This window comes from Leopardus geoffroyi, chromosome E1 (genome assembly GCF_018350155.1).
Source record: "Leopardus geoffroyi isolate Oge1 chromosome E1, O.geoffroyi_Oge1_pat1.0, whole genome shotgun sequence".
NCBI lineage: Eukaryota > Metazoa > Chordata > Mammalia > Carnivora > Felidae > Leopardus > Leopardus geoffroyi.
In genome coordinates, this window is record NC_059330.1 from 27,244,708 (window position 1) to 27,269,720 (window position 25,013).

Consider the following 25,013-nt stretch of genomic DNA (forward strand, 5'->3'; position numbering starts at 1 on the left):
TGAGCCGAAATCAACAGTCAGGCACTCAATCAACTGAGCCCCTATTTATTTTTCTTGAAAGAGAGAGAGAGCTCATGAGCGGGGAGAGGGGCAGAAGGAGAGAGAGAAAAAGTCCCAAGCAGGCTCCATGCTCAGCATGAAGCCCAACTCGGTGCTCAATCCAATGACCCTGGGATCATGACCTGAGCTAAAATCAAGAGTTGGATGCTTTACGACCCTAGCCACCCAGCCGCCCTTTGACACCTTTTTGAATAGTAATTTTTTGTACACCCCTCAATTTGAATTTGTCTGTTTCAGGATGATTAGATTTAGGTAATGCATCTTTGCCAGAAACATCACAGAAGTTAAGCTGTGTTTTTCATTATATTCTATCAGGAAGAACATGGTTTCAATCTGTTTTGTTACTAATGGTGTTCACTTTGATGGCTTGATTTGGGTAGCATCTGCCAGGCTTCTCCATGAAAAGTTACTTTTTTCCTTTTTCCCTTAGTAATTAAGAATTTTGTGGAGGGGCGCCTGGGTGACTCAGTCCGTTAAGTGTCCAACTTTGGCTCAGGTTGTGATCTCACCGTCCGTGAATGAGCCCCATGTTGGGCTCTGTGCTGACAGCTCAGAGCCTGGAGCCTGCTTCAGATTCTGTGTCTCCCTCTCTCTCTCTGCCTCTCCCTTGCTCTCTCTCTCTCTCAAAAATAAACAAACATTAAAAAATTAAAAAAAAAAAAAAAGAATTTTATGGAGAGGTGCTCAACTAATTCCATTTGTCATTAAACTTCTAATTTATTCATTTAGTAATTTATATGACTATAGACCCATGATTTCAGATTTTATTTAGTGGGCTATATAATCCATTACTATCATTATTTATTCTGATGCTTAATATGTCCTATATTTGTTCAACTGGAGCCTATTCAAGCTAGCTCCAGTGTACTTCTAACATGGCCTCAACCTTCATTGATCCCTTCTTGCTTGCTGGCAAAGTAAGATGTTCTCAGCTCATCTTGTACTTTCCCACCCCTATTTCTCCAAACAGTTCTGAGTCTTTATGTGGCAGATGGCTGTTTCAAGTCAAGATCAAGGGCACTGAGTATATTTATTGCTATTATGGTGTTACTGCTCCCAGTGCATCTGAGAGCTAGGGTATTTTTGTATGTATGTATTTACACATATACAAACACATATAACATATATATACACCATAACATATATTTTCATTCCCACATGTATATATCCATCCATCTAACTATATTGAAAACCATATTCACAATAAAACCCTGAAATTTCAATCCAACACCACAGGGTTTATTCTCATTTTCTCCCGTTCAGTATTTATAACTCCCTTCACCATTCCTTAATATACTGAATTATGTGATTAATTCCTTTCTATATAATGAATCTCCCATCACCACCATTGTTACCCCTTTCCCTAAGAAGATGCCCTCCTTCTCTAACACTCAGACTCTAACACTCAACACCAAACATATCCCATATGAGTGCCTTCTCCATCCTGCTCAATTACTAACATTCCACACCATCCTATCTTTCCTCAGGGATGCCATGCTCAACATGTTTGTCTTTCAACTCCACACAGAGCCTCACTCCTCTGCAAGAAAACCCTTGTCATTCAACTTAGGTGCCGATATCCCATGCTAGACAGCTGTCCTACAAATTCCCTCTTACCAAACTTGAGTTCCAATATCCCACTCTGTGCCACTGCAGTTCCCCTGGCACAAGTGAAAATCATCAAGAGTCATTGTAATTGATGTCATCATAATCACAGAGCTTAAATAAACCACCAATCTTTAATATTAAATAGTTCAACATTGTAGCCAAATACAGTAGTATTCTTTATCCATTTCTCAAGCTCATTATTGCTTACCTTCGAGCTACATTTTTGAAATAGCCTGCACAAAGACATCTCCGTAGTACTTCATGTTTAGGGCCTTCAAAGGTCTCTCTTGGGAAATCACTTTGCTATAGAAAGAATATATATACAGTGGTAATCTCACAGAATAATATGAAATGATCTTTTATTTTGAAAACTACATGTTTCTAAAGACTTCTGTTTCTGGCCATATGAAGTAAGAGGGATTAGATTTACCCTTCTGCTTGAAACAATCAAAAAATGTTTTATATGAAATAATGATTTCCAAAACACTGTATATCAAGTAATAAAGGACAGCGCTCTCTGAGAAGTAAATGAAGTATGGGAAATAAGTGAAGTAAGTCCAACAACTGCCCCAGGTTACGGTCAACCTTGAGAGAGATTCTAGATGAAGGGTCAGGGAAGGAAAAACCCAGCAGAACCTGAAGAACACCCTGAGCTACAGAGGCAGAGCTGAGAGTCCAGGAAGACCAAGATGGCTAGAGTTCACAGGCCAAGAGTTCAGGAGAGAAGAGAACTCGGATAGAAACAGAACTCCAGAGATCTGCAGGAGGGCCTCTGCCAGTGTTCAACTGAGCACTAAATTAGCATATAAATGTGAGGAAACTACCCAAGGCCAGGGAAAGAACTTCCCCAAAGGATAACAGTGAACAGTGCTTGGTACTCACGCACACAGTTAGGAATGGGGTCTATTCCTACAAACCGGAGATCAGAATACCTCATAATTTGTATAGTTTGGGGTACAGTACTCAGAGAATCTTGCCAAAATTTGACTTAAGAAAAGATCACTATAGCAATCACCTGTTTAAGCTTCCTGATTAGTTCTCGAAGTTGAGCTTCAACACGAAATGCTGAAAATAAGCATCTCCAATGAATCCAGTGTTTTTGGCACCACGAAGCTGGAGCTCCACTGCAGAACAAAAATACTGGTATCTTTAAAATACCCTCTCGAAAACGGGAACCCTCCTGCACTGTTGGTGGGAATGCAAATTGGTGCAGCCGCTCTGGAAAGCAGTGTGGAGGTTCCTCAGAAAATTAAAAATAGACCTACCCTATGACCCAGCAATAGCACTGCTAGGAATTTATCCAAGGGATACAGGAGTACTGATGCACAGGGGCACTTGTACCCCAATGTTCATAGCAGCACTCTCAACAATAGCCAAATTATGGAAAGAGCCTAAATGTCCATCAACTGATGAATGGATAAAGAAATTGTGGTTTATATACACAATGGAATACTACGTGGCAATGAGAAAAAATGAAATATGGCCTTTTGTAGCAACGTGGATGGAACTGGAGAGTGTGATGCTAAGTGAAATAAGCCATACAGAGAAAGACAGATACCATATGGTTTCACTCTTATGTGGATCCTGAGAAACTTAACAGAAACCCATGGGGGAGGGGAAGGAAAAAAAAAGAGGTTAGAGTGGGAGAGAGCCAAAGCATAAGAGACTGTTAAAAACTGAGAACAAACTGAGGGTTGATGGGGGGTGGGAGGGAGGGTAGGGTGGGTGATGGGTATTGAGGAGGGCACCTGTTGGGATGAGCACTGGGTGTTGTATGGAAACCAATTTGACAATAAATTTCATATATTAAAAAAAAAAAAGAAAAAAAAAAGAAAAAAAATAAAATACCCTCTCAAAGTGAAAGTCTAACAGGTGCACCTGGCGGGTTCAGTCAGTAGAGCATGTGACTCTTAATCTCAGGGTCATGAGTTGGAACCCCATACTGGACATAGAGTTCACTTAAAAAAAAAAAAGGCAGTCTAACATTCTCATTTCTATTACAAAACTAAAAACAAATAAGCATCAGTTAGCCCTTTTATGAGACCTGTCCCATTACTGAGAAAGCCACTTAAGGAATTTGAAAAAACAAATTAATGTAGATGCCTCTGAGTGAATTAAAAATAATTTGTAAATTAATTTCTTTTTATACATATATGGTTTAACAAATATCCAATCATTTTCTCATCTAAGGTACTTCTAGCGAATCAAAATTCTATAAGGTCATTTTCAAGAAAGAATTAGGAAGAGAAGAAAGAAGAGAACTAATATTATAAAATAAATGCCTACTTAGTAATAGTCACCCAACATAGATAAATCTCACTAATGTTCACAAAAATGCCTTAAGGTCAACAGTATCCCCACTGAACCTTACTGTCTAAAGTCACATAGTAAATACATATTGGAGCTATATTTTCAACTGACACTTTCTAGGGGCATCAGGGTGGCTCAGTCGGTTAAGCTTCCGACTCTTGGTTTCGACCCAGGTCATGATCTCAGGGTTCATGAGTTCCAGCCCCACACTGGGCTCTACCCTGACACCACAGACAGAGCCTGCTTGCAATTCTCTCTCTCCCTGTCCCTCCCCTGCTTGCTCTCTCTCTCTCAAAAAAAAAAAATAAATAAATAAACTTAAAAAAAAAAGTTTAGGGACACCTTGGGCGGCTCAGTCAGTCGAGCATCCGACTTTGTGTCAGGTCATGATACCGCTGTTAATAGGTTTGAGCCCCAGGTCGGGTTCAGTGCTGACAGCTCGGAGCCCAGAGTCAGCTTCAGACACGGTGTTTCCCTCTCTCTCTCTCTGTCCCTCCCCCGCTTGTGCTCTGTCTCTCTCAAAAATAAGCATTTAAAAAAAATTTAACCTGACAATTTCTAGTACACAGAACTATTTCACATACCTTGATTTGCACTGTTCAAAGATGACAGCTAAAGTAGCAAAGTCATTAAATCCTCCAGCTTTAGCTGCCAATTCTCGATGTCTTTGTTCTGCTTCCTTCTGGTACTCTGGATCAACTAAAATGACAAGTTGAGAGGCAATTTAGTTATACTTTACATCAAATGCCTACATTCATTTTGTTTATTCAAGGTCAGTAGAATCTGCCTCACCATCTGCAGTGGAATAAGACAGAACTATATTAACTCTTGGGGAAGGGCTCTATTTACTTCCATAACTTCTTTTCTTCTTTTTTTTAAAAATTTTTAAAAATGTTTATTTATTTTTGCAAAAGAGAGAGTGTGAGTGGGGGAGGGGCAGAGAGAGATGGAGACCAAACTCCAAAGCAGGTTCCAGTCTGAGCTGTCAGCACAGAGCCTAATGCAAGGCTCAAACCCACAAGCCATGAGATCATGACCTGAGTTGAAGTCAGATGCTTAACCGACTGAGCCACCCACTCTTCTTAAGGTTTGTTTATTTATTTTGAGAAAGAGCATGAACGTGCACACACAAATTTGTGCGCACACGAGTGGGGGAGGGGCAGAGAGAGAGGGAGAGGATCTTTTTTTTTTTTTATTTATTTTTTTTTTCAACGTTTATTTATTTTTGGGACAGAGAGAGACAGAGCATGAACGGGGGAGGGGCAGAGAGAGAGGGAGACACAGAATCGGAAACAGGCTCCAGGCTCTGAGCCATCAGCCCAGAGCCCGACGCGGGGCTCGAACTCACGGACCGAGAGATCGTGACCTGGCTGAAGTCGGACGCTTAACCGACTGCGCCACCCAGGCGCCCCGAGAGGGAGAGGATCTTAAGCAGGCTCTGCATTGTCAGCATGGAGCCCAACTTGGGGCTGGAACTTAAGAACCATGAGATCATGACTTGAGCTGAAACCAAAGGTCAGACGCTTAACTGACTGAGCCACCCAGGCACCCCACTCCTTTCCTTCTTTTAACCATACTTCAGAGATTTAACCAGAACAGTAACATTAATTCTCTCAATACTTTTGCCTTTAAAATAGTATTTAGAATTTATTTTTTAAGTTCAGTTTGATCATAAGAGTAACCCATGTTCATGGTAAAAAAATTATGTAAAAGTTCAACATTCCCCACTCTTGTCACATTACCTACCCATAAACCAATCCTCATGGCTAACCACTGTTACGAATGTGTGTCCTTCAAGATATTTTCTTTTTCTTTTTCTTTTTTTTTTAATATTTATTGATTTTGGGGAGAGTGCAAGTGGGAGACGGGCAGAGAAAAGGGGACAGAGGATCCAAAGCCAGCTCTGCACTGACAGGCTGACAGCAGAGAGCCTGATGTGGGGCTCGAACTCATGAACCCTGAGATCATGACCTGAGCTGAAGTTAGACGCTCAACCGACTGAGCCACCCAGGTGTCCTGTTCAAGTTATTTTCTATGTGTATACCAGCCAATGAATACAGTGGTTTATTTTTACATAAATCCATTATATGTTTTGAAACTTCATTTAATAATGGGCTTCATGTCAGTACAAGTAGAATTATTCATTCTCAAAATAGCTTCATTGTACTCCCCAGGGATATAAGGAACATTTGAGGAACACAATTTAACCAGTCCCTATTTATCCAGTTCCTATTTATGGGCAATTAGACCATCATATAAGCAGAACTGAACTACTACTAGCCTTTTGTTTTTTTTAACTTTATATTGAAGTAAAACATGCATGCAGAAAACTACCAGATCACAACTGTACAGCTCAATGTTAATAAACATAATATACCAATGTACCCTATACCCAAATCAATAAACAGAATATTACTAACATCCAGAAGCCCTCTTTTTGCTCTCCTTCCAATAACTACCTATTCTCTTCCACAAACCATGTTCTGACTTCTGACCCCACAGAAGGCTTTTGTATAAATTTTGTATAAATGTACTTCATGTGTCTGATTTCTTTTGCTCAACATTTGTTTTTGAGATTTATCTCTTACTGACATTGACCCTATCCCACTCAGGATTGATATGCTCTCTGATTGCCCAAGTTCCCTACATACCACTTTGCCCAAGCTAAATTTCTTTCAGAGTACCACTTTTTTTTTTTTTTTTTTTTTTCAAAATTTCCTAGGGCTCCTTCATTCATTGTACCACATCATACTGCGGTTTGTTCTCCTTCAGTAAACCCATCACAACTAGATTTAGAATAGGCACCATGTTCCCTGGTATTAGAGAGAAGTACTTATATAGACTATGAAGTGAATCTGCAAAGCAGCAGACCCTGGTCTTAGGAGGAAAGGAATCTGATTAAAGAAAACACCCATGAAGATAAAAAGTCTTTCATCCCAGGCTTTAAGTAGCTTCAACCTTTGTTACCTAGGTGACAACTAAAGGAAGCAGTTAGAAACAAGAGGAGAGAGAATATGATTACGGGCCATACAAACAGCCCTGTCAAGGTGAAAATACAGCTCCCATCTCCTGAACCACTCAGGGAAATTGACTTTTAAGCCAAAACATTTAATTTCAAGCACTGAATCACCATTGCCCTAAAGATATTATGACAAAAGTCAAATTGCACTAGACTCAAGCATCACCCTGACCTGGCTCCCAACACTAGGAGACAAGCCTATCTATCAGACAGGAGCTCCTGGATCAATGAATTGTGTTTCCTGCTATAGAATTGTAGAGTGCCAGTTGCCTTGGACCCCTGGGGTATGAACCTTCAGAGACACTTCCTACCTGGGCTCAGTTCTTCCTTTCTCTGCCTCTAGCTGACCATTCAATTTGGCTGTAATACCTACTAGCACAATTTACACAGGTGGCTTACTATCTCTTATTAAAATGTCAGAATAACTGCAACAAATTTTAGTGTAGATTAAAATTTTAAGCTCAGCTCATATTCTGTGAAGATTAACTCTGTGTAGTTAATGTTGGATCCCTGCTGTTTAGAGCGGTGGCTTGCTCACTCACGTTTTTAAAAATGTAGAGAGCATATCACTTCCCTGGTTGTCCATCCCACATTGCTACCTTCTCTATGTCTCTGTCTCTTTCCTTCATTATTCTCAAAGTCAAGAGAATAGAAACATTTTTTTGTTCCTTTTCCCTGACTCTCCCCCCAAAATAGACTAATTAAAATTAAAACACGCAGAAGTCCCATAGTAAATTCCGGATATGTACAGGAAAGTCACAATCCATATCATACACAGTTCCTACAATCTCAGCAAGTTTATCCTCTAACTAAACAAAAGTTTGACTAGCCATCTTTAATTACTTTCCAGTAGGCTTGTCATTGTCTTTAATTTATTATCTTTCCCCAGATGAAATTCTATTATCAGTTTTATCTCATGCAAATAGGCAAATATTACTGAGGCAAGAACTGTAAGAAGGTGAAGCAGCAAAACAAGGTTATATCAGCTGAACCTTTCCATTTGGGAAAATAATTTAATACTTTTCTATATAGCAATCAACCAGAAAGCAAAACTATTTCACAGAGGATATCAATAATAATAACAGTCCTCAGAGCTGAAGCAGAAGAATAAAACAATGAGTGTCCCATACACAGAAAATACCCTTTATTTCTAAAAATATCACAGTTAAAATGAAAGATTTAGAACCTACCCAGTGTTGTTATTTTAAATTTGTTCCATTTTAAGGCAATGCCTTTAGGTGGTTTAAAAAAAAAAAAAAAACCTAGAAAATATTTAACAGCCCTCACTCCATTGTCTGACTTCTAAAGTAGTCCCTATACTAGGAGACATTGTATACAGTTCACTACAGCAAAAGAGAGATTACTAAAAATGTTGACAGTATGATGATTTTGATGTTTATAATCTTTGTTTAATGTTAGATCTGAGAATACTACCCAGTTTTACCAGTAAGGATACAGTAAACCAAATTAGATGATCTATAAAGACCCAAGCCAGAAAGTACTGCTTAACTTATAAAGACTACAAATGCAGGTGGAAAGCCAATACACGTTTTGGGTATAACAAGATCTCACCAAGTCACAATCTCAAAACCTGAAGCTACATTTTGCAGCAGCTAAAGTTCTTCATGATCCAGGTTTAAAAATTAGGTGTATATTTATATATAAGCCATAGTATCTAAGTATGAAAAAAAACTGGTAGCAATTGTTGCCTCTAGGAATCAGACCTAAGGACATGTTTAAGAGAGAAGAACTTACTTTTCATTTAATACTTTGTGTAGTGTTTGAATTTTTAACTATATACATGTATGGGGAATAGTATGAGGAGTTAGGTGAAACCTCTCTTCCAGATAGACATTTGTTAAACTAGTCAAAATTACCAAAGACAATCATTCAAGGTCTCTGGAGATTGACTGAATCTATGGAATTTAGTAAGAACAGTAGGCAGCATCACATCTGAGTAGGAACTACACTCAACCCCCCATAGTTTTGTGTGTGGAAGAGGGCTTAGCAGCCTGAAAGCGGCACCCTTTTCCTCACCTCCAGCTCCTACTCTGTAAGGAGGATCAGGTGCAAATAGCTAATAAATGGGGGAACAGCTAATGACAGTGCATCACAGCTTTCCATGCCCTTACAGCTCTGTAACGCAGAAAAGCTGTCCTAGTGAGCACGACAGCTGAGTGGTAGCTCCCACTACTCCCAGTTTTCTAGAGCTATTCCAGGTTTCTGGGTTGTTGGGGTTTTTTGGCAGCTGGTAAATATCTGCAGAGGCCATCTCACCAAGCTTTGTGCTGAAGAAGATGTATACTGGGCAGTGGTGGTAAGTGAAGCAACAATTCCCACCACCTCTCACTTCAAGCTTCTGCTCTATAGAGAGGATCCTGGTGGGGCAGCCAGTGAATAGTAGATTCCCAATCTACTCCCAGCTCCTGCTCCATAGCACAGAGTTTCTTTCCAGGAGAGGATGGAGATAAGCACTGTTAAAAACCAGCAATAATTTGTCCCTGCCAAGGTGGATGGGTAACTTTATCTGGACTAGACTTTGGAGCAATTTATGCCCCAAGAACACTGTCAAAAACAACAGAGCAATCAGCAAGCAATCAGTGGAGACTAATAGCTTAATCTGTTACCATTTGAGGCAGACTAACAAAAAATTAGGCAGATAGGCCAAATCTTAACAGAAAAATCAGAGAACCTACTAAACCCATAGTTGTCCTGATATTCTAAAAGACTATGTAGATACCCAAGGTTTTACCTTCTGAGAAGCAAAAGGAAAGGCAACATCTGCGCCTCTGGTCTATGGCTGAACACAGGAGAAACTCATTAACTCTCTGAACTATGAAAACAGTCTCCAGACCACACAACACAGATCCAAAAGTAGAAGGTGAAAACATCACTAGCTTAAGTCTTAAGGACAACCTCCAACCAACTAGTAGCTGAGTAGCTGACTCTCAATAGCAGCGAGGGCTGGCAGAAGAATCAGCAAAATATACATCAAGAGAGAGTATGCAATCCAAAGAACAGAGAAAAAAAGAATGATGAAAGATGCGCAGTCTCAGAGAAATGATGTATAAGGACTGTCAGAAGGAAAGAGGAGAAAGAGGCAGAAAAAAAGTTAATGAAATGATGGTAGAAAAATTCCAAAATCTGATGAAAAACATTAATCTACACACTGAGGAACAGTAACGAACTCCAAGTAGGATAAAAGAAAAAAGATCCACCAACACATAATAGCCAAAATACTGAGAATAGCTAAAGAAAAATGACTTATTATACACAAGAGAAAGCCAATAAAATTAACAAAGGACTTCTCATTAGAAGTGATAGATGCTGGAAGACTGTGGGTTGATATATTCGTAGTGTTGAAAGAAACTGTCAACTAAGAATCCTACATCCAGTAAAACAATCTTTCAAAATGAAGGCAAAATAAAAACATTCCCAGATAACAAAACCTGAAAGAATACATTGTGGTAATACCTGACTTACTGGAAATAATAAAGGAAGGTAATCAGACTGAAAGGAAGTGACACTAGACAATAATTTGAATGACACTGAAAAAGAGCATTGATTAAGTATGTAGGTATGTAAAAAAGAGAATATAATTATTTCTTCTATCATATCCCCTTATGTGATTTAAAAAGAAATTGCATGAAACATTATCTATAAAATTGTGTTGTTTGGGGGCACCTGGGTAGCTCCATTGGTTAAGCACCAGACTTTTGGTTTCAGTGCAGGTCAGGATCTTACGATTTCATATGTTTGAGCCCTGTGTAAATAAACTTAAAAAAAATTGTGTTGTTGGGCCTATAACATAGAAATATATTTGACAATAACAACTCATGTATATGTATTATCTATTTTTTAAATTTATCTATTTTGAGAGAGAGAGAGTGCATGTGCGGGGAGTAGGGGCAGAGATAGAGGGCTCTGTGCTGCCAGCATGGAGCCCAATGTAGGGCTCGAACCCACAAACTGCAAGATCATGACCCAAGTGAAAACCAAGAGCTGGATGCTCAACTGACTGAGCCACCCAGGCGCCCCTATTTTTGAAAAAAGAGGCCTAGGTCAGTATTTATGGGGAAAAAATCTCAATCCTGTGTCTGACATAACAATAGAAAAGGTCACTGCTTTATAACTACATTTTCATTCCGTGGAATTTAGAAACACTGATAAATCTCTGAGATACCTTAGTACTTTCAGGGTCATTCATGTTTCATATCCGTTTACATGACCAACATCAAGCGCTTCACAAAGGCAAGACTTAATCAAAAATATCGTACCAAATCAAAGCACAGACTCTAAGACATATTCTTATTGGTTATAATCTCTGAATAGTCTAAAGAGTTAGATTTATGTCTACAGATATCTAAGACCGAGTATTAGGATCACAAAGGGAAGTCTCTCATTTCCTTGAGTGCCTACAAATATAATTCACTTTCAAATAATGTTTTGCTAAAGTGTAGGTCCCAAATAAAGGCCTTTGAGATACCAAAAATGAACTTAAGGACTTGATTAAAAACAAAACAAAACAAAAACCACACACAAACGTAGTTAAAATTTAAGACCTGAAAAACCTAAAAAGCTAAGAACTTGAGTCAACAATCTTCTGAGACAGATTAGAAATAAAAATTTTAAAACCAATACCTGGACTTCTACATCCAGTTCTGGAATAGACTTAATTTTTCATCCTTTCTTGTTTATGTACATTACAAACCCCAAATACAGTATTACAATATTTCCTTTAAAACTTCCTATGTTTTAATATATATGACAACAATTGCACACACCATGGAGGAGTAAATGGAACTAAATTGTTGCAAGGTTTCCTATATTCACATGAAGCAATATTCATTGAGTAAACTGTGATTAAAGATGTATATTATAATCCCCACAGGAAGGACATGTTAAGCAGAAGAATAAAGAGCTCAACATAATCCATATCAAAATTCTAGCACGCTTTTCTTGAAAAAGCTGATACGTTGATTCTAAAGTTTATACAGAAATACAAGGAATATAGAATAACCACAGTGGTATCAAAAAAGAAACACAGTGTCGAAAGACTTATAATACCTGATTTCAAAATGTATCGTAAAGCTATGTAGTCAATACAAGGTGGCACTGACATAAGGACAGACAAATGAATGGAATAAAATAAAGTCCAGAAATAGGCTCACATATATACAGTCCATAGATTTTCCACAAAGGTGCCAACGCAGTTCAATGGGGGAAAGAAATCTTCTCAGTAAACGTGCTAGAATAAGTGGATATTCACAGAGAAAAAAAGTAACCTAGACCTCTAACTCATGCCATATATAAAACTTAATTTCAGATGGATCACTGTACTAAAGTTAAAAGCTAGAAACTGTAAAGCTTTTCCAGTTTTTTTCCAGATCTCTTAGCATTCAGAAAGCAATAACTACAAAAATACAGTAATTGATGTATTAAACTTTAACAAAATTCAAAAGCTCCCTCATCAAAACATACTGTTCAGAAAGCAAACAGAAAACCCACCGAGTGGGAAAAACTATGTGCAATTCATACATACCAAATAACTTGTATCCAGAATAAGTTAAAAACTCTCAGATTCCAATATTTATTTTGAGGAGATAGGGAGCACAGAAGAAGCAGCGAGAGAGGGAGAGAGAAAGCATCCCAAGCAGACTCCACACCATCAGCACAGAGACCAATGGTGAACTCACAAACTGTGATATCATGACCCGAGCTGAAGTCAGATGCTTAACCGACTGAGCCACCCAGGCGATCCCAAAATCTTTTCATAAATTTAAAATACGGATAAAAGATGTTAACAGATAATTCACAGAGGAAGACAGATAAATGGCCAACAATCATGATTAAGTGCTCAAAAATATTAGTTACCAAGAAAATGCAAATTAAACCATAAGGAAGGATCACCAATACATAATAGAACGTAAAAAAATAAAGTGGCAACATCAAACATTGAGGAAGACATGTGGTGCAAACTGCACTATCATTGCTGATGGAATTTTAAAATGGTATAGCCATTTTGGGAAAAGGGTTGGCAATTTTGTTTGTTTTTGTTTCCATGGAGCAAACCTAGAGCTCACAACCCTGAGATCAGGACCTGAACTGAGATTAAGAGTCAGATGCCTAGGGGCACCTGGGTGGCTCAGTCCGTTAAACATCGAACATCGACTTAGGTCATGATCTCATGGTTCATGAGTTTGAGCCCCGCATCAGGCTCTGTGCTCACAGCTCAGAGCCCAGAGCCTGCTTCAGATTCTGTGTCTCCCTCTCTCTCTGCTCCTCCCCTACTCGCACTATGTCCCTATCTCAAAAATAAGTAAACATTAAAAAAAAAAAAAAAAAAAAAGAGACACTTAAACCAACTGAGCCACCCAGGTGCCCCAGCAATTTCTTTTTTCTTTTTTTATAATTTTTTTAAATGTTTTATTTATTTTTGAGAGAAAGAGAAAGAGAGAACAAGTGTGCAGGGGAGGAACAGAGAGAGAGGGAAACACAGAACCCGAAGCAGGCTCCAGGCTCCGAGCTGTCAGCACAGAGCCGGATGCAGGGCTCAAACCCACAAACTGTGAGATCATGACCTGAGCCAAAGTCGGATGCTTAACCAACTGAGCCACCCAGGCGCCCCTCCAGTAATTCTTAAAGTTAAACACACACCTACTCAATAATGCAGCAATTTGTTCCTAGGTAGTTACCTAAGAGAAATAAAAATATACATCTACAAAAGACCTGCAGAGGAATGTTCAAAACAGTTCTATTTATAAACAGCACCAAATAAGAAACAATTCAAATGTCTATCAATAGGGTAATAGATAAAAACTAATTTTAATACGTTCATACAGTGGAATTACTACTCAATAAAAAGAACAAAGCACTGATTAAATACATGGATGAATCTCACATACATGATGCTGACCAAAAGAAGCCAAACACAGAAAAGTACATATTGTATAATTCTATTTATACAAAGTTTTACAAAAGCCAAATCTTAAAAAAAAAAAAAAAAAAAAAAAAAAAAAAAGATAGAGGAATGACTCACTGAGGGAAGGTAGGGTAGCATCTGACTGGGAAGGGGCATTGAGGAAGTTTTCTGGAGTGATACAACTGTTCCATATCTTGACAGGGGTGTGGGTTATATGGTATGTGCACTTTGAAAAATTAATTGAATTATACACGTAAGATTTATGTTTCACTACATATAAACTTTACCTTAAAAAAAAAACAAAAACTGTAGGGGCACCTGGGTAGCTTAGTCGGTTAAGCATCTGACTCTTGGTTTCAATTCAGGTCATGATCTCACAACTCGAGAGTTCGAACCCCACTGTAGAGCCTGCTTGGGATTCTCTGTCTCCCTCTCTCTCTGTCCCTGCCCCACTCATGCTGTCTCTCTCTCTCTCTCTCAAAATAAACAAACATTAAAAAAAAAACAACACAAAAACTGTAAGCAAAGAATGGTATACCTAAAGAATTTTAAAACTACTTTTGTATATTCTAGGGAAAATGGACAATTTGAATATGGACTTTGGACTAGATAATAGTATTATATCACTGTTAAATTTCCTATTTTTGATAAATGTTCTATGGTTAAATAAGAGATTGCCTTTATTCTTAGTAAATATATACATATATATAAATATTTTGTGGTAAGAGAGAGCAATGTTCCCAAATGATTCAAACAAGAAAGAAAGAAAATGCATATATGTATATCAAGAGAGAAAGAGAAAAAGAATAATAAAGCAAATGCAGCAAAATGTTAAAAACTGCTAAAACTAGGTAAAAGGTATAAAGGAATTCCTTTACTATTCTTTCAACATCTCTGTAAATTTGAAATTGTATTACAATAAAAAAGGTAATAAAAAAGAGCTAACACGGGGGGCGCCTGGGTGGCGCAGTCGGTTAAGCGTCCGACTTCAGCCAGGTCACGATCTCGCAGTCCGGGAGTTCGAGCCCCGCGTCAGGCTCTGGGCTGACGGCTCAGAGCCTGGAGCCTGTTTCCGATTCTGTGTCTCCCTTTCTCTCTGCCCCTCCCCGTTCATGCTCTGTCTCTCTCTGTCCCAAAAATAAAGAAACGTTGAAAAAAAAAAAAATTAAAAAAAAAAAAAAAAAGAGCTAACACGAGACTGGTATTATCTATTTAAATATTCCAATGAGGAAAACCAATTCCTTTTTCTGGCCTTAGACTGGATCACCCTAATCTAATCTAATTCCCCGGTTTCACAAATGAAAAATGAAGTCCAAAAAAACTAGGCCAATAGATAATTAGACTGCAGTGGAGTCAAGTTAGAACTCTGATCTCTTGACTCCTACTTCAATACTCCTGCAATAGTTTTTAGGAGTATTTTTAGCTTTGAAAAATAGCCAAACTTATTTATTTATTTACTTATTTTTTAAGTTTATTATTAAAGGATAGTTGACATACAATGTTATATTAGGTTCAGGTGTACAATATAGCGATTCGACAATTTTATATAATACTCAATGTAAGTGTAGTTACTACAAAACATTATTACAGTATTATTGACTATTTTCCCTATGCTGTACTTTTGATCTCCATGACTTATTTATTTGGTAACTACAAGTTCATTTCCCTTAATTCCCTTTACTTATTTCACCCATCCACCGACCCACAACCCAACCTTATTTATTGCATATGGTATTTACCAGAAAAAAACTACTGTAGCTAGAGGTATTACTAGAACCAAAATTCTGACACTTAAGACTACAATCTATTTGGGAGAGGCAGCACACTGATTAAACCAGAGTATTTTTATAGAAAAATATATCCTCCATTACAATCTTGGCAATAACAAACCAATCTGGACCAAACGCTCACAGTCTATAAAGGGATAACACCAGGATGATAGTACACACTATTGTTAGTCTAGGCTGTAGGCAAGATATACTGTCTACTCAGAAATTCCTTTGAGGGGCGCCTGGGTGGCTCAGTTGGTTAAGTGTCTGACTTCGGCTCAGGTCATGAACTCATGGCTCATGGGTTCGAGCCCTGCATCCGACTCTGTGCTGACAGCTCAGAGCTGAAGTCTGCTTCAGATTCTGGGTCTCCCTCTCTCTCTCTCTCTGCCCCTCCCCAGCTCATGCTCTGTCTCTCAAAAATAAACATTAATAAAAAAATTGGGGGTGCCTGGGTGGCTTAGTGGGTTGAGCGTCCGACTTCAGCTCAGGTCATGATCTCTCGTGGTTTGTGGGTTCGAGCCCCACGTCGGGTTCAGAGCCTGGAGCCTGCTTCGGATTCTGTGTCTCCCCCTCTCTCTGCCCCTGCCATGCTCATGTTCTGTCTCTGTCTCTTAATAATAAATAAACGTTTAAATTTGAAAATAAATTGTGATTTCCCCCCATTAGAAGAAAGTAAAGCTGACATGGGATGAAGTAAGTTGTGTCCCACACCAAGAAAGGAAATAAGCAGAAGTTTAAAGGCATGGAAACTTCAAAACAATTCTTAGAGTACAAGGGCTGAACTTCGATTTCTTTTGTTTCTAGAGGGAAAAAAAGTTAATGTATTACTAATGTACTATAACAGGGCAAAGGTCCACCATACTATCTTTCTTTACCAGTGAAAGGACTCTCAGCCAAGAACATTATAACTCTCTATTTCAAACAACTAAGTTAAAGGATAACAAAATGTAAAATTCGTTTATCCTCAGTTTCATGTCTCACAGGGCTAAATATATGGTAATAAAAAACGCCCAGTGAATTACTGGAGAATATAAATAAATGGAGAGATACTTCATGTACATGGATAAGCAGGCTCAATACTGTCAAGATGTCGGTTCTTTCCAACCTGATGTATAGATTCAACATAATTCCAAATAAAGTCCCAGCAACTTATGTTATGGATATCAACAAACTGGTTGTAAAGTTTATGTAGGAAGGGAAAAGACCCAGTGTTGAAGGGAAGGAGCAAAGGCCAAGAACTGACCCTATCCAACTTTAAGAGTTACTATAAAGCTCTAATAATCAAGACAGTGTGGTATTGACAGAATAGAAAAAGAGATGAATGGAACAGAATACGGGGGCCCAGAAATATACCCACACAAGTACAGTTAAATGATCTTTGACGAGGGGGAAAAGCTTTTCAATGGAAAAAGGATAGCCTTTTGAAAAATGGGGCTGGAACAAATGGATATCCAATTCCTAGAAGATAACACAGGAGAAAATCTAAAGGACATTGAGTATAGTGATGACTTTTCAAATGTAACAGCAAAGGCATGACCCATGAAAGAAGTAACTGAAAACTGAACTTCATTAAAATTAAAAGCTTCTGCTCTGTGAAAGACCATGTCAAAAGAATGAGAGGACAAACCACAGAATGGGAGAAAATAGTTGCAAAAGATATACCTGATAAAGGACTGTTTTCCAAAATATACCAAGAACTCTTAAAACTCAACAATAAGAAAATAAACAACCTGATTTAAAAAGACCTGAGGGGGTTGGTGGCGCCTGCGTGGCTCAGTTGGTTAAGCATCCCACTTTGGCTCAGGTCAAATTACTGAGCCAAAGTGAATTACTTAAAAATAAAATTTAAAAATCTAAATGGATACCTCACCAAAAAGATACAAAATGGCAAATAAGCATGTAAAAAGATGGTTAACATCATATGTTATCAGGGATCTCCAAGTTAAAATAACAAGATACAGGGGCGCCTGGGTAGCTCAGTCAGTTGAGCGTCTGGCTTTGGCTCAGGTCATGATCTCAGTTTGTGAGTTCAAGCCCCGCATCGGGCTCTGTGCTGATAGCTCAGAGCCTGGAGCCTGTTTCAGATTCTGTGTCTCCCTCTCTCTCTGCTCCTCCCCTGCTCATGCTCTGTCTCCCTCTCTCTCAAAAATAAATAAACATTAAAAAAAAAATTTTTTTTAATTAAAAAAAAATTTTTAAAATAACAAGATATCACTACACACCTATTAGAATGGCCAAAATCCAAAACACTGACAACACCATATGCTGGTGAGGATGTGAAGAAAGAGCAATTCTCAGACTCATGGCTGGTCAGAATACAAAACGGTACAGACACTTTGGAAGAGAGTTTAGCAGTTTCTTACAGATATAAACATATTATACTATAACTCAGCAGTGAATTGAAATCCAATGTCAACACAAAAACCTGCGCATGGACATTTACAGCAGCTTTGTTCATAACTCCCAAAACTTAAAAGCCACCAAGATGTCCTTCAACACGTGAAAAGATAAACAAATTTCATAAAATGGAACATTGTTCAGCAACAAAGAAATGAGCTATTCTGCCACAAAAAGACAAGGAACCTTAAATGCACATTGCTAAGCTACAGAAGACAGTCTGAAAAGGCTACGTACTGTATGATTCCAACTACCTGGCATTCTGGGAAAGGCAAAACTATGGAGATATAAAAAGATCAGTGATTGCGAGAGTTTGGGGTAAGTTATGTAGGGATGAACAGGTGGAACACAAGAGATATTTAGGGCAGTAAAATCAGTTAGTATATTATTGTAATGGTGGAAATGTGTCATTACAGATTTGTCAAAACTCAAAGAATATACAATACAGTGATCCTTTTAGTTAATGATAATGTATCAATACTGGTTCATCAATAACAAATGTACCACACTAATGAAAGATGTTAATAATGAGGAAAATGTCTCTACTTACCCTTAATTTTTCTGTAAACCTAAAACTGGTCTAAAAAATAAAACCTATTAATTTTTTAAAAACTCACCAATAAACTTCTTACCAGGTCTAATGAAGACATTTTCCACAGACAACATTGCTGCTATTGGAAGTAGTAGATCTTCACAATCTAGAGAAGCAGCCTTGATTACTGCACATGTCAGATGTGGAGGGAGAGGAAATTCAACCATAGACAAACCCAATCTGGTCACATGGCCACTCCTTAATAGAAAGAAAAGGTTCTTAAGTCTTTCTACCTTGGGAGAGTACAAATGAAATTCATTCAGAATTCAGAATAAATCAGATATATTTATATTACCTTAAATCAACTCCAGAAATTCAATTCATTACAAGAAATATGATACACTGGTCATTGATAAAATAAACATAAAGATGATAAATTCCCTGCTTTGGAAGGCCAATACATCCAAAAAACTAAACAATGAGACAGAATAAAGTAGTATGATAAAAGACCATACAAATCGGCATAGAGGCATAGACGATGATGTCCTTAAAGAAATGAGAGAATGATAATTTCCAAAAATTTCCCCATTACACAATCATGAGAACAAGGACTCTGGCTCTGTTATTATTTTGATATACCCAGATTAATGCCTGGCACTGAAATGATACTCAAAAATTACCTGTTAAATAATACTAAATATAAACATAATTTTATAATAAATTTTTTATTTATTTGTTTATTTTTTTTTTAATTTTTTTTTTCAACGTTTATTTATTTTTGGGACAGAGAGAGACAGAGAATGAACGGGGGAGGGGCAGAGAGAGAGGGAGACACAGAATCGGAAGCAGGCTCCAGGCTCCGAGCCGTCAGCCCAGAGCCTGACGCGGGGCTCGAACTCCCGGACCGCGAGATCGTGACCTGGCTGAAGTCGGACGCTTAACCGACTGCGCCACCCAGGCGCCCCTATTTATTTGTTTATTTAAGTAGGCTTCACACCCTGCATACAGCCCAGCATGGGACTTGAACTCACAACCCTGAGATCAAGACCTGAGCTGAGATCAAGAATCAGATGCTTAACAGACTTAACCACCCAGAGACCTTTATCATATAATTTTTAAATTCAGAATTGTGGCAAAGAAAAAATGAGGGCAAATTCTAATTTCAGGTAAAACAATCCATTCAATTCAAACAAATCATTTTCCGCTGATAAAAGAAACTATTAGGAACCCTATTTTAAAAGATTGCAGTGCCTGGCTGGCTCAGTCAATAGAGCATATGACTCTTAATCATGGGGTTGTTTGACCTCCATATGTGGCACAGAGTTTACTTAAAATAAAAATTAAAGGGGCGCCTGGGTGGCTCAGTCGGTTGAGCGGCCGACTTCGGCTCAGGTCACGATCTCGCGGTCCGTGAGTTCGAGCCCCATGTCGGGCTCTGTGCTGACAGCTCAGAGCCTGGAGCCTGTTTCAGATTCTGTGTCTCCCTCTCTCTGACCCTCCCCCGTTCATGCTCTGTCTCTCTCTGTCTCAAAAATAAATAAACATTAAAAAAAATTAAAAAAAAAAAAATTAAAAATTAAGATAAAATAAAATAAAATAAAACAAAACAGAAAGAGATTAACATCTGTTGTGGTTTAATTTTTGTTGTTGTTGTTTTACCTGTCAATAGCATCACACTGGTAAAGTTGTTTAAGAGCTTCCAAAATAAGCCTCTCATTAGGTGGATCCAAATAGGGAAACCTGTGTGTTTAAATGAGATATGAAATAAGATTCCATTCCCTGACCATGATTAAGATTTCATACAGACTCGAAAATTTCTTTAAAAGGTTTTACTTCTCCTATTTTTCAAGCTCTCTTTCTTTTTCCTAAGCATTTTATGATCATAACCATCATTCAGCAGAGGAAATTATTTTTTCTGAATCACACTCTTCCTTTAAATTCAAGAAGCACTTCTTTTTGATTCCCCCTTAGTTGGAACACTCACCATTCTTCTCTGTTTATCTTAACCCTGCCCCCTTCTTCATTAGTCAATGTCAAATCTACACTGTTCTGTAGCCCACAATTTTTATTACAGTTTTATAAACCAGTGGAGAAAATTAATTGAAAGTGGCCAAACACTACAAGTTGTTTAAGAGCACTTAAACATGTTTTTTAATAAAATGGTAAATATATTTGATTAATTTTACTATATTTGCTGTATGTATATTCTTATTTTCTCCTGAACTATCTGAAAACAAGTTGCAAATACAATGCCAATTCACTCCCAAAATACTTCAGCATGCATCCTCTGAAAATAAAAGACGATCTCTTACATAACCACAATACCATTAATGAACATAAGACAATCACATTCACAAGGGTGGCATATAACCAAACATGAATATATGTATTACATATATATATTTTTTTGTTTTAATTAGAACAATAATTGCTTAATGCTATCTGCACTAGATTACTTTTTCCACTATAAGTCTTGAGATGGTAAATCATCTACTCCAATTTCTCACCTTGAAAAAGGTCCAACAAAGGACTAAAGGTCCAATACCTTACACAAAAGTCCATTCCAGGATTCACAGCTCTATTTAAAAACAAATAAACAAAAATCTTGTAGACTGTTCTACAGTCAGTTTTCCTACAACTTGTACCAACAAGTCCTGGCATCTTCTAGAGCAAGAGTCGGCAAACACTTTCTGTAAAAGGCCAGATAGTAAATATTTTAGGTTCTGCAGGCCATATGGTCTCTGTCACAATTATTCAATTCTCCTATTGTAGTGAAAGCAGCCATACATGAATGAACAGACATGGCTGTGTTCCAATAAAACTTTCTTTACAAAAACAGCCAGTGAGCCTGGACCATAGTTTTCGACCCCTGTCCTAGAGCAGTACCAAACCAGTCATCTGTTTCTTCTGTAGAAGAGCCCTTTCAGATTTGTAAAAACTACCATTATTTCTCTCCCTTGATTATACCAATTACCAATTCTGTCAAGCACTCCTTGTATTATTTGCTTTCCAAGAGACCCACTATACCTAATTACTATCTTTTAGAAACACTCTAGTTTGTCAAACTCCTCATAAAATGTGGTAATATCCAAAACTGAACTCCAAAGGTAGAGCGACCAACACAGAACAGGAATGCTATAATTCCAGTCATTTGAACTTTGCAGTCTATTAACATAACCAAAGTCTATGCCAGCAGAAATTTTTTCTTGTTTTCTAAACAGAATTAATAATTGCAAGCTCATATTGAGTTGTGGTGATCTGATCATTTTAGATCTTTTCCACATGAATTTCCTTAATGTACAACCAAAACACAGGATATAAGATGTAACCTTTCAGACTTTTGCCTTGTTGATTTGACCTGTGAGATCATTCTAAACCTTCCAGTTTTAATCATTGATTAGATATTAAGACATTTTCCAGAAATCTGATAATCATGACTTCAATATCTTTACTTAATACTGGCATTTAAAATGCTTATGAAGAAAGAGCAAAATTGAGTTTACTATCAGCACATCCTCCATCTAGGATATACTACACAATTAATCAATACTTTCTGAATTTGGCTCTTTGGCAACTACTCTATTCAGCAGTTCTATCACCTTATTCACAAAGATGTCAAATGTAATCTTATTAAATACTGCGTAGAAAACAAGAGACATTAGGTTATCATTCAATAAATACTTATAGTGCACCCATTATGTGGACAGTCCTGTATTCAAACTGAAAAGGAAATGGTTTATTATGACATATTCTTTGTGAAACATTTTGATTCATACTGATTACTATAAATCACCATTAAATTCTCTAAAAGAATTTTCTAATAAAAATATGCTAGAATTTGCTAGACCAATTTCAAGCACACTGGGCAGTTGTTTACAGAATCTGCCCTTTTCCTAAATGAAAAAATCAAGACATTTGTATTTCTCACAATTTTCTGGCAACCTGTTCTGCATAATTTCTCATAGATAACCCAAAACCTACAAGTTATTTTAGTGCCATGGAAATAATTCCTAAAGCCTCAAGACACTCATTTATAGTCATTAGGTTTTATCTCATTTCTTAATCCATCTTGGTCATCAATTCCTTTTTATTTAGACTTGCGTTCATCTTTCATGTTTTAGAAACATTCTTGATAATGGAGAAAAAAGAAGCAATAAATGAAAAGCTCCATTTTCTTTCTGTCATCTATGAGTACTATAACATCTATCCCAAATACTGGTTCTATTTCTATACACATTAAAAAGAGAGAGGAGAGGGGTGCCTGGCTGGCTCAGTCAGTGTAGCATGTGACTCTTGATCTCAGGGTTGTGAGTTTAAACACCAGGTTAGGTGTAGAGATTACTTAAAAACAAAACCTTTTTTTTTAAAAAAAGGGAGAGAGGAAAGAGAATTTTTTTTTTTTTTTTTTTTTTTGTCTCTTGCATTTTGGGGACTTTTAGTACATTCTAGTCTTAAAACTTAAGATGGAAAAATAACTCAGTGCAGAAGTTATTAGGTAATTATTATTCCTATTTTTCTAACATACATTTATTCTTGATTACATGCCACTCTTGATATTATTCCTATCTTTCTAATACATATTTATTCTTGATTGTATGCTGTTTTGTGATTATATATTATTCACAAAAATAATACTATGAATATTGTTTTTAAATTGGGCTCATCTGAAAGCTTTTTGTTTAGCCATATGGAACTCTTTAGAGGATTCTTCTTTCTCGCTGGTATCATTCATGATTACAGTTAGAATTTCATATATTATATACTTTCCTCTTTTTAATTATCTACATTCTCATTTAGAACATCTCTAGTCTTAACACTATCCAAAAAAAATTTTAATTGGTTTTCCAAGAGTATATAACACATATTTGGATATATCTAGTAATTATTTCCCTTCTTATGAACTTACAGAATGCATGGTCACCTCCCAGGGTTCCTGACACTTTCACATTCATAGACAAATAAAACTAAAATTAAGAGCAAGACAGTACTTTCCTTCAGTATTTCCTCTATCACATATAATATGAAATTTCAAGCCCCTACAACAATATTTCATCCTATACCAATTGATTATATAGTTTAACATTTGAGTAATTTAACAGTTGTTCTACTGTTTGCTTCATGTGTCTGAATCTTGCTTCCTTAATATAACTTAAGTTTAGTGAAAGCAAAATGCTACTACCAAGTATTATTCTGTCTCTCACAATACTTGGTACAATGCTAGTCATACAAAAGATGCTATGAGAAAACCACTTTCTGATTGGAATAAGGGTCATTATATACCTTTCATTACAGATAAACAGTGGTCACTAAATATCCAAATAAACTTCAGCATGAAGCACCCCATTAAGCCAAGGTTAAAATATGAGCAAGGGATCAAATCACAGGAAAGCAATGCAAAGAAGCTTTTTTTAAAAATTTTTTTTAATGTTTATTTATTTTTGAGAGAGACAAAGACAGAATGAAAGTGGGTTGGGGCAGAGAGAGAGGGAGGCACAGAATCTGAAGTAGGCTCCAGGCTCCAAGCTGTCAGCACAAAGCCTAACGCAGGGCTTGAACTCACAAGCTGTGAGATCATGACCTGAGCGAAGTCGGACGCTCAACCGACTGAGCCACCCAGGCGCCCCAAAGAAGCCTTTTATTTGGGCTTAGGTAAACCGTGAAAAGCTGTGATATAGGAATCAAATACTTCAAAAGAATTCTGGCTCCACCCTAACAAATTTTTCTTTTTTCAAATTGTCTACATACCTTATAACATCGTGTATGGCAAGGCACTTTAAGGTCAGAACTACAGATGTCAAACTAGTTCTCTTGATCTCAGGGATCACATGGTCAGGCATACACTGGTTCCAAAAATCTTTACTATAGATCCGAAAGCATTTTCCTGAGGAAGTCCTGCCAGCTCGGCCACTTCGCTGTAACGCCTCACTCCTTTAAAAGGAAAAAACAAAACACAAAGTCCCCAAAACATACTGCAGGTTTCCTAAGTAGTTAACATCATACCCCCAAGCCAGCTAGAAATGATCTAGTAAACTGTTCTCTGAATAAAAAAGCTTTAGAGACTTACTTTGAAATTGGAACCACCTCCAGGATATCCAACCCTAATCTGGGATTGTGATTTAACTGCTTCACAAAGCCACCATCTACCACATATCTAAGAGGAATGAAAAACAGTTATGTTTTTAGAAAATAAGGAAAGACTTGTTGCATTTTGGTCACTTTGTATTCTCCTTTTCTACCAAACTAACAACTACATAATGACTTTTATGTTAAACGTAAAACTTGAAAGTCAAGAAACTGCAACCCTGTACATCACTAATGGGAATATGGTTAAGCCAATGTGCAAAACAGTTTAAAGTTTCCTCTAAAGGTTTAACAGAATTACCACGTTATTGA

General features: G+C 37.4%; 1 protein-coding gene across 1 annotated transcript in view; it reads right to left on the reverse strand.

Annotated features, from left to right (window-relative positions):
* The window catches only part of DHX40 (DEAH-box helicase 40), a 48,906-nt gene that overhangs the window by 5,525 nt on the left and 18,368 nt on the right, over positions 1-25,013 (reverse strand). The window contains exons 9-15 of the mRNA XM_045490661.1: positions 24,685-24,771; positions 24,366-24,548; positions 20,280-20,360; positions 18,721-18,878; positions 4,563-4,677; positions 2,684-2,792; positions 1,877-1,971 (exon numbers count right to left, since the gene is read on the reverse strand). Coding sequence (XP_045346617.1) covers positions 1,877-1,971; positions 2,684-2,792; positions 4,563-4,677; positions 18,721-18,878; positions 20,280-20,360; positions 24,366-24,548; positions 24,685-24,771 — 828 coding nt within the window. The remainder of the gene's footprint in view (positions 1-1,876; positions 1,972-2,683; positions 2,793-4,562; positions 4,678-18,720; positions 18,879-20,279; positions 20,361-24,365; positions 24,549-24,684; positions 24,772-25,013) is intronic.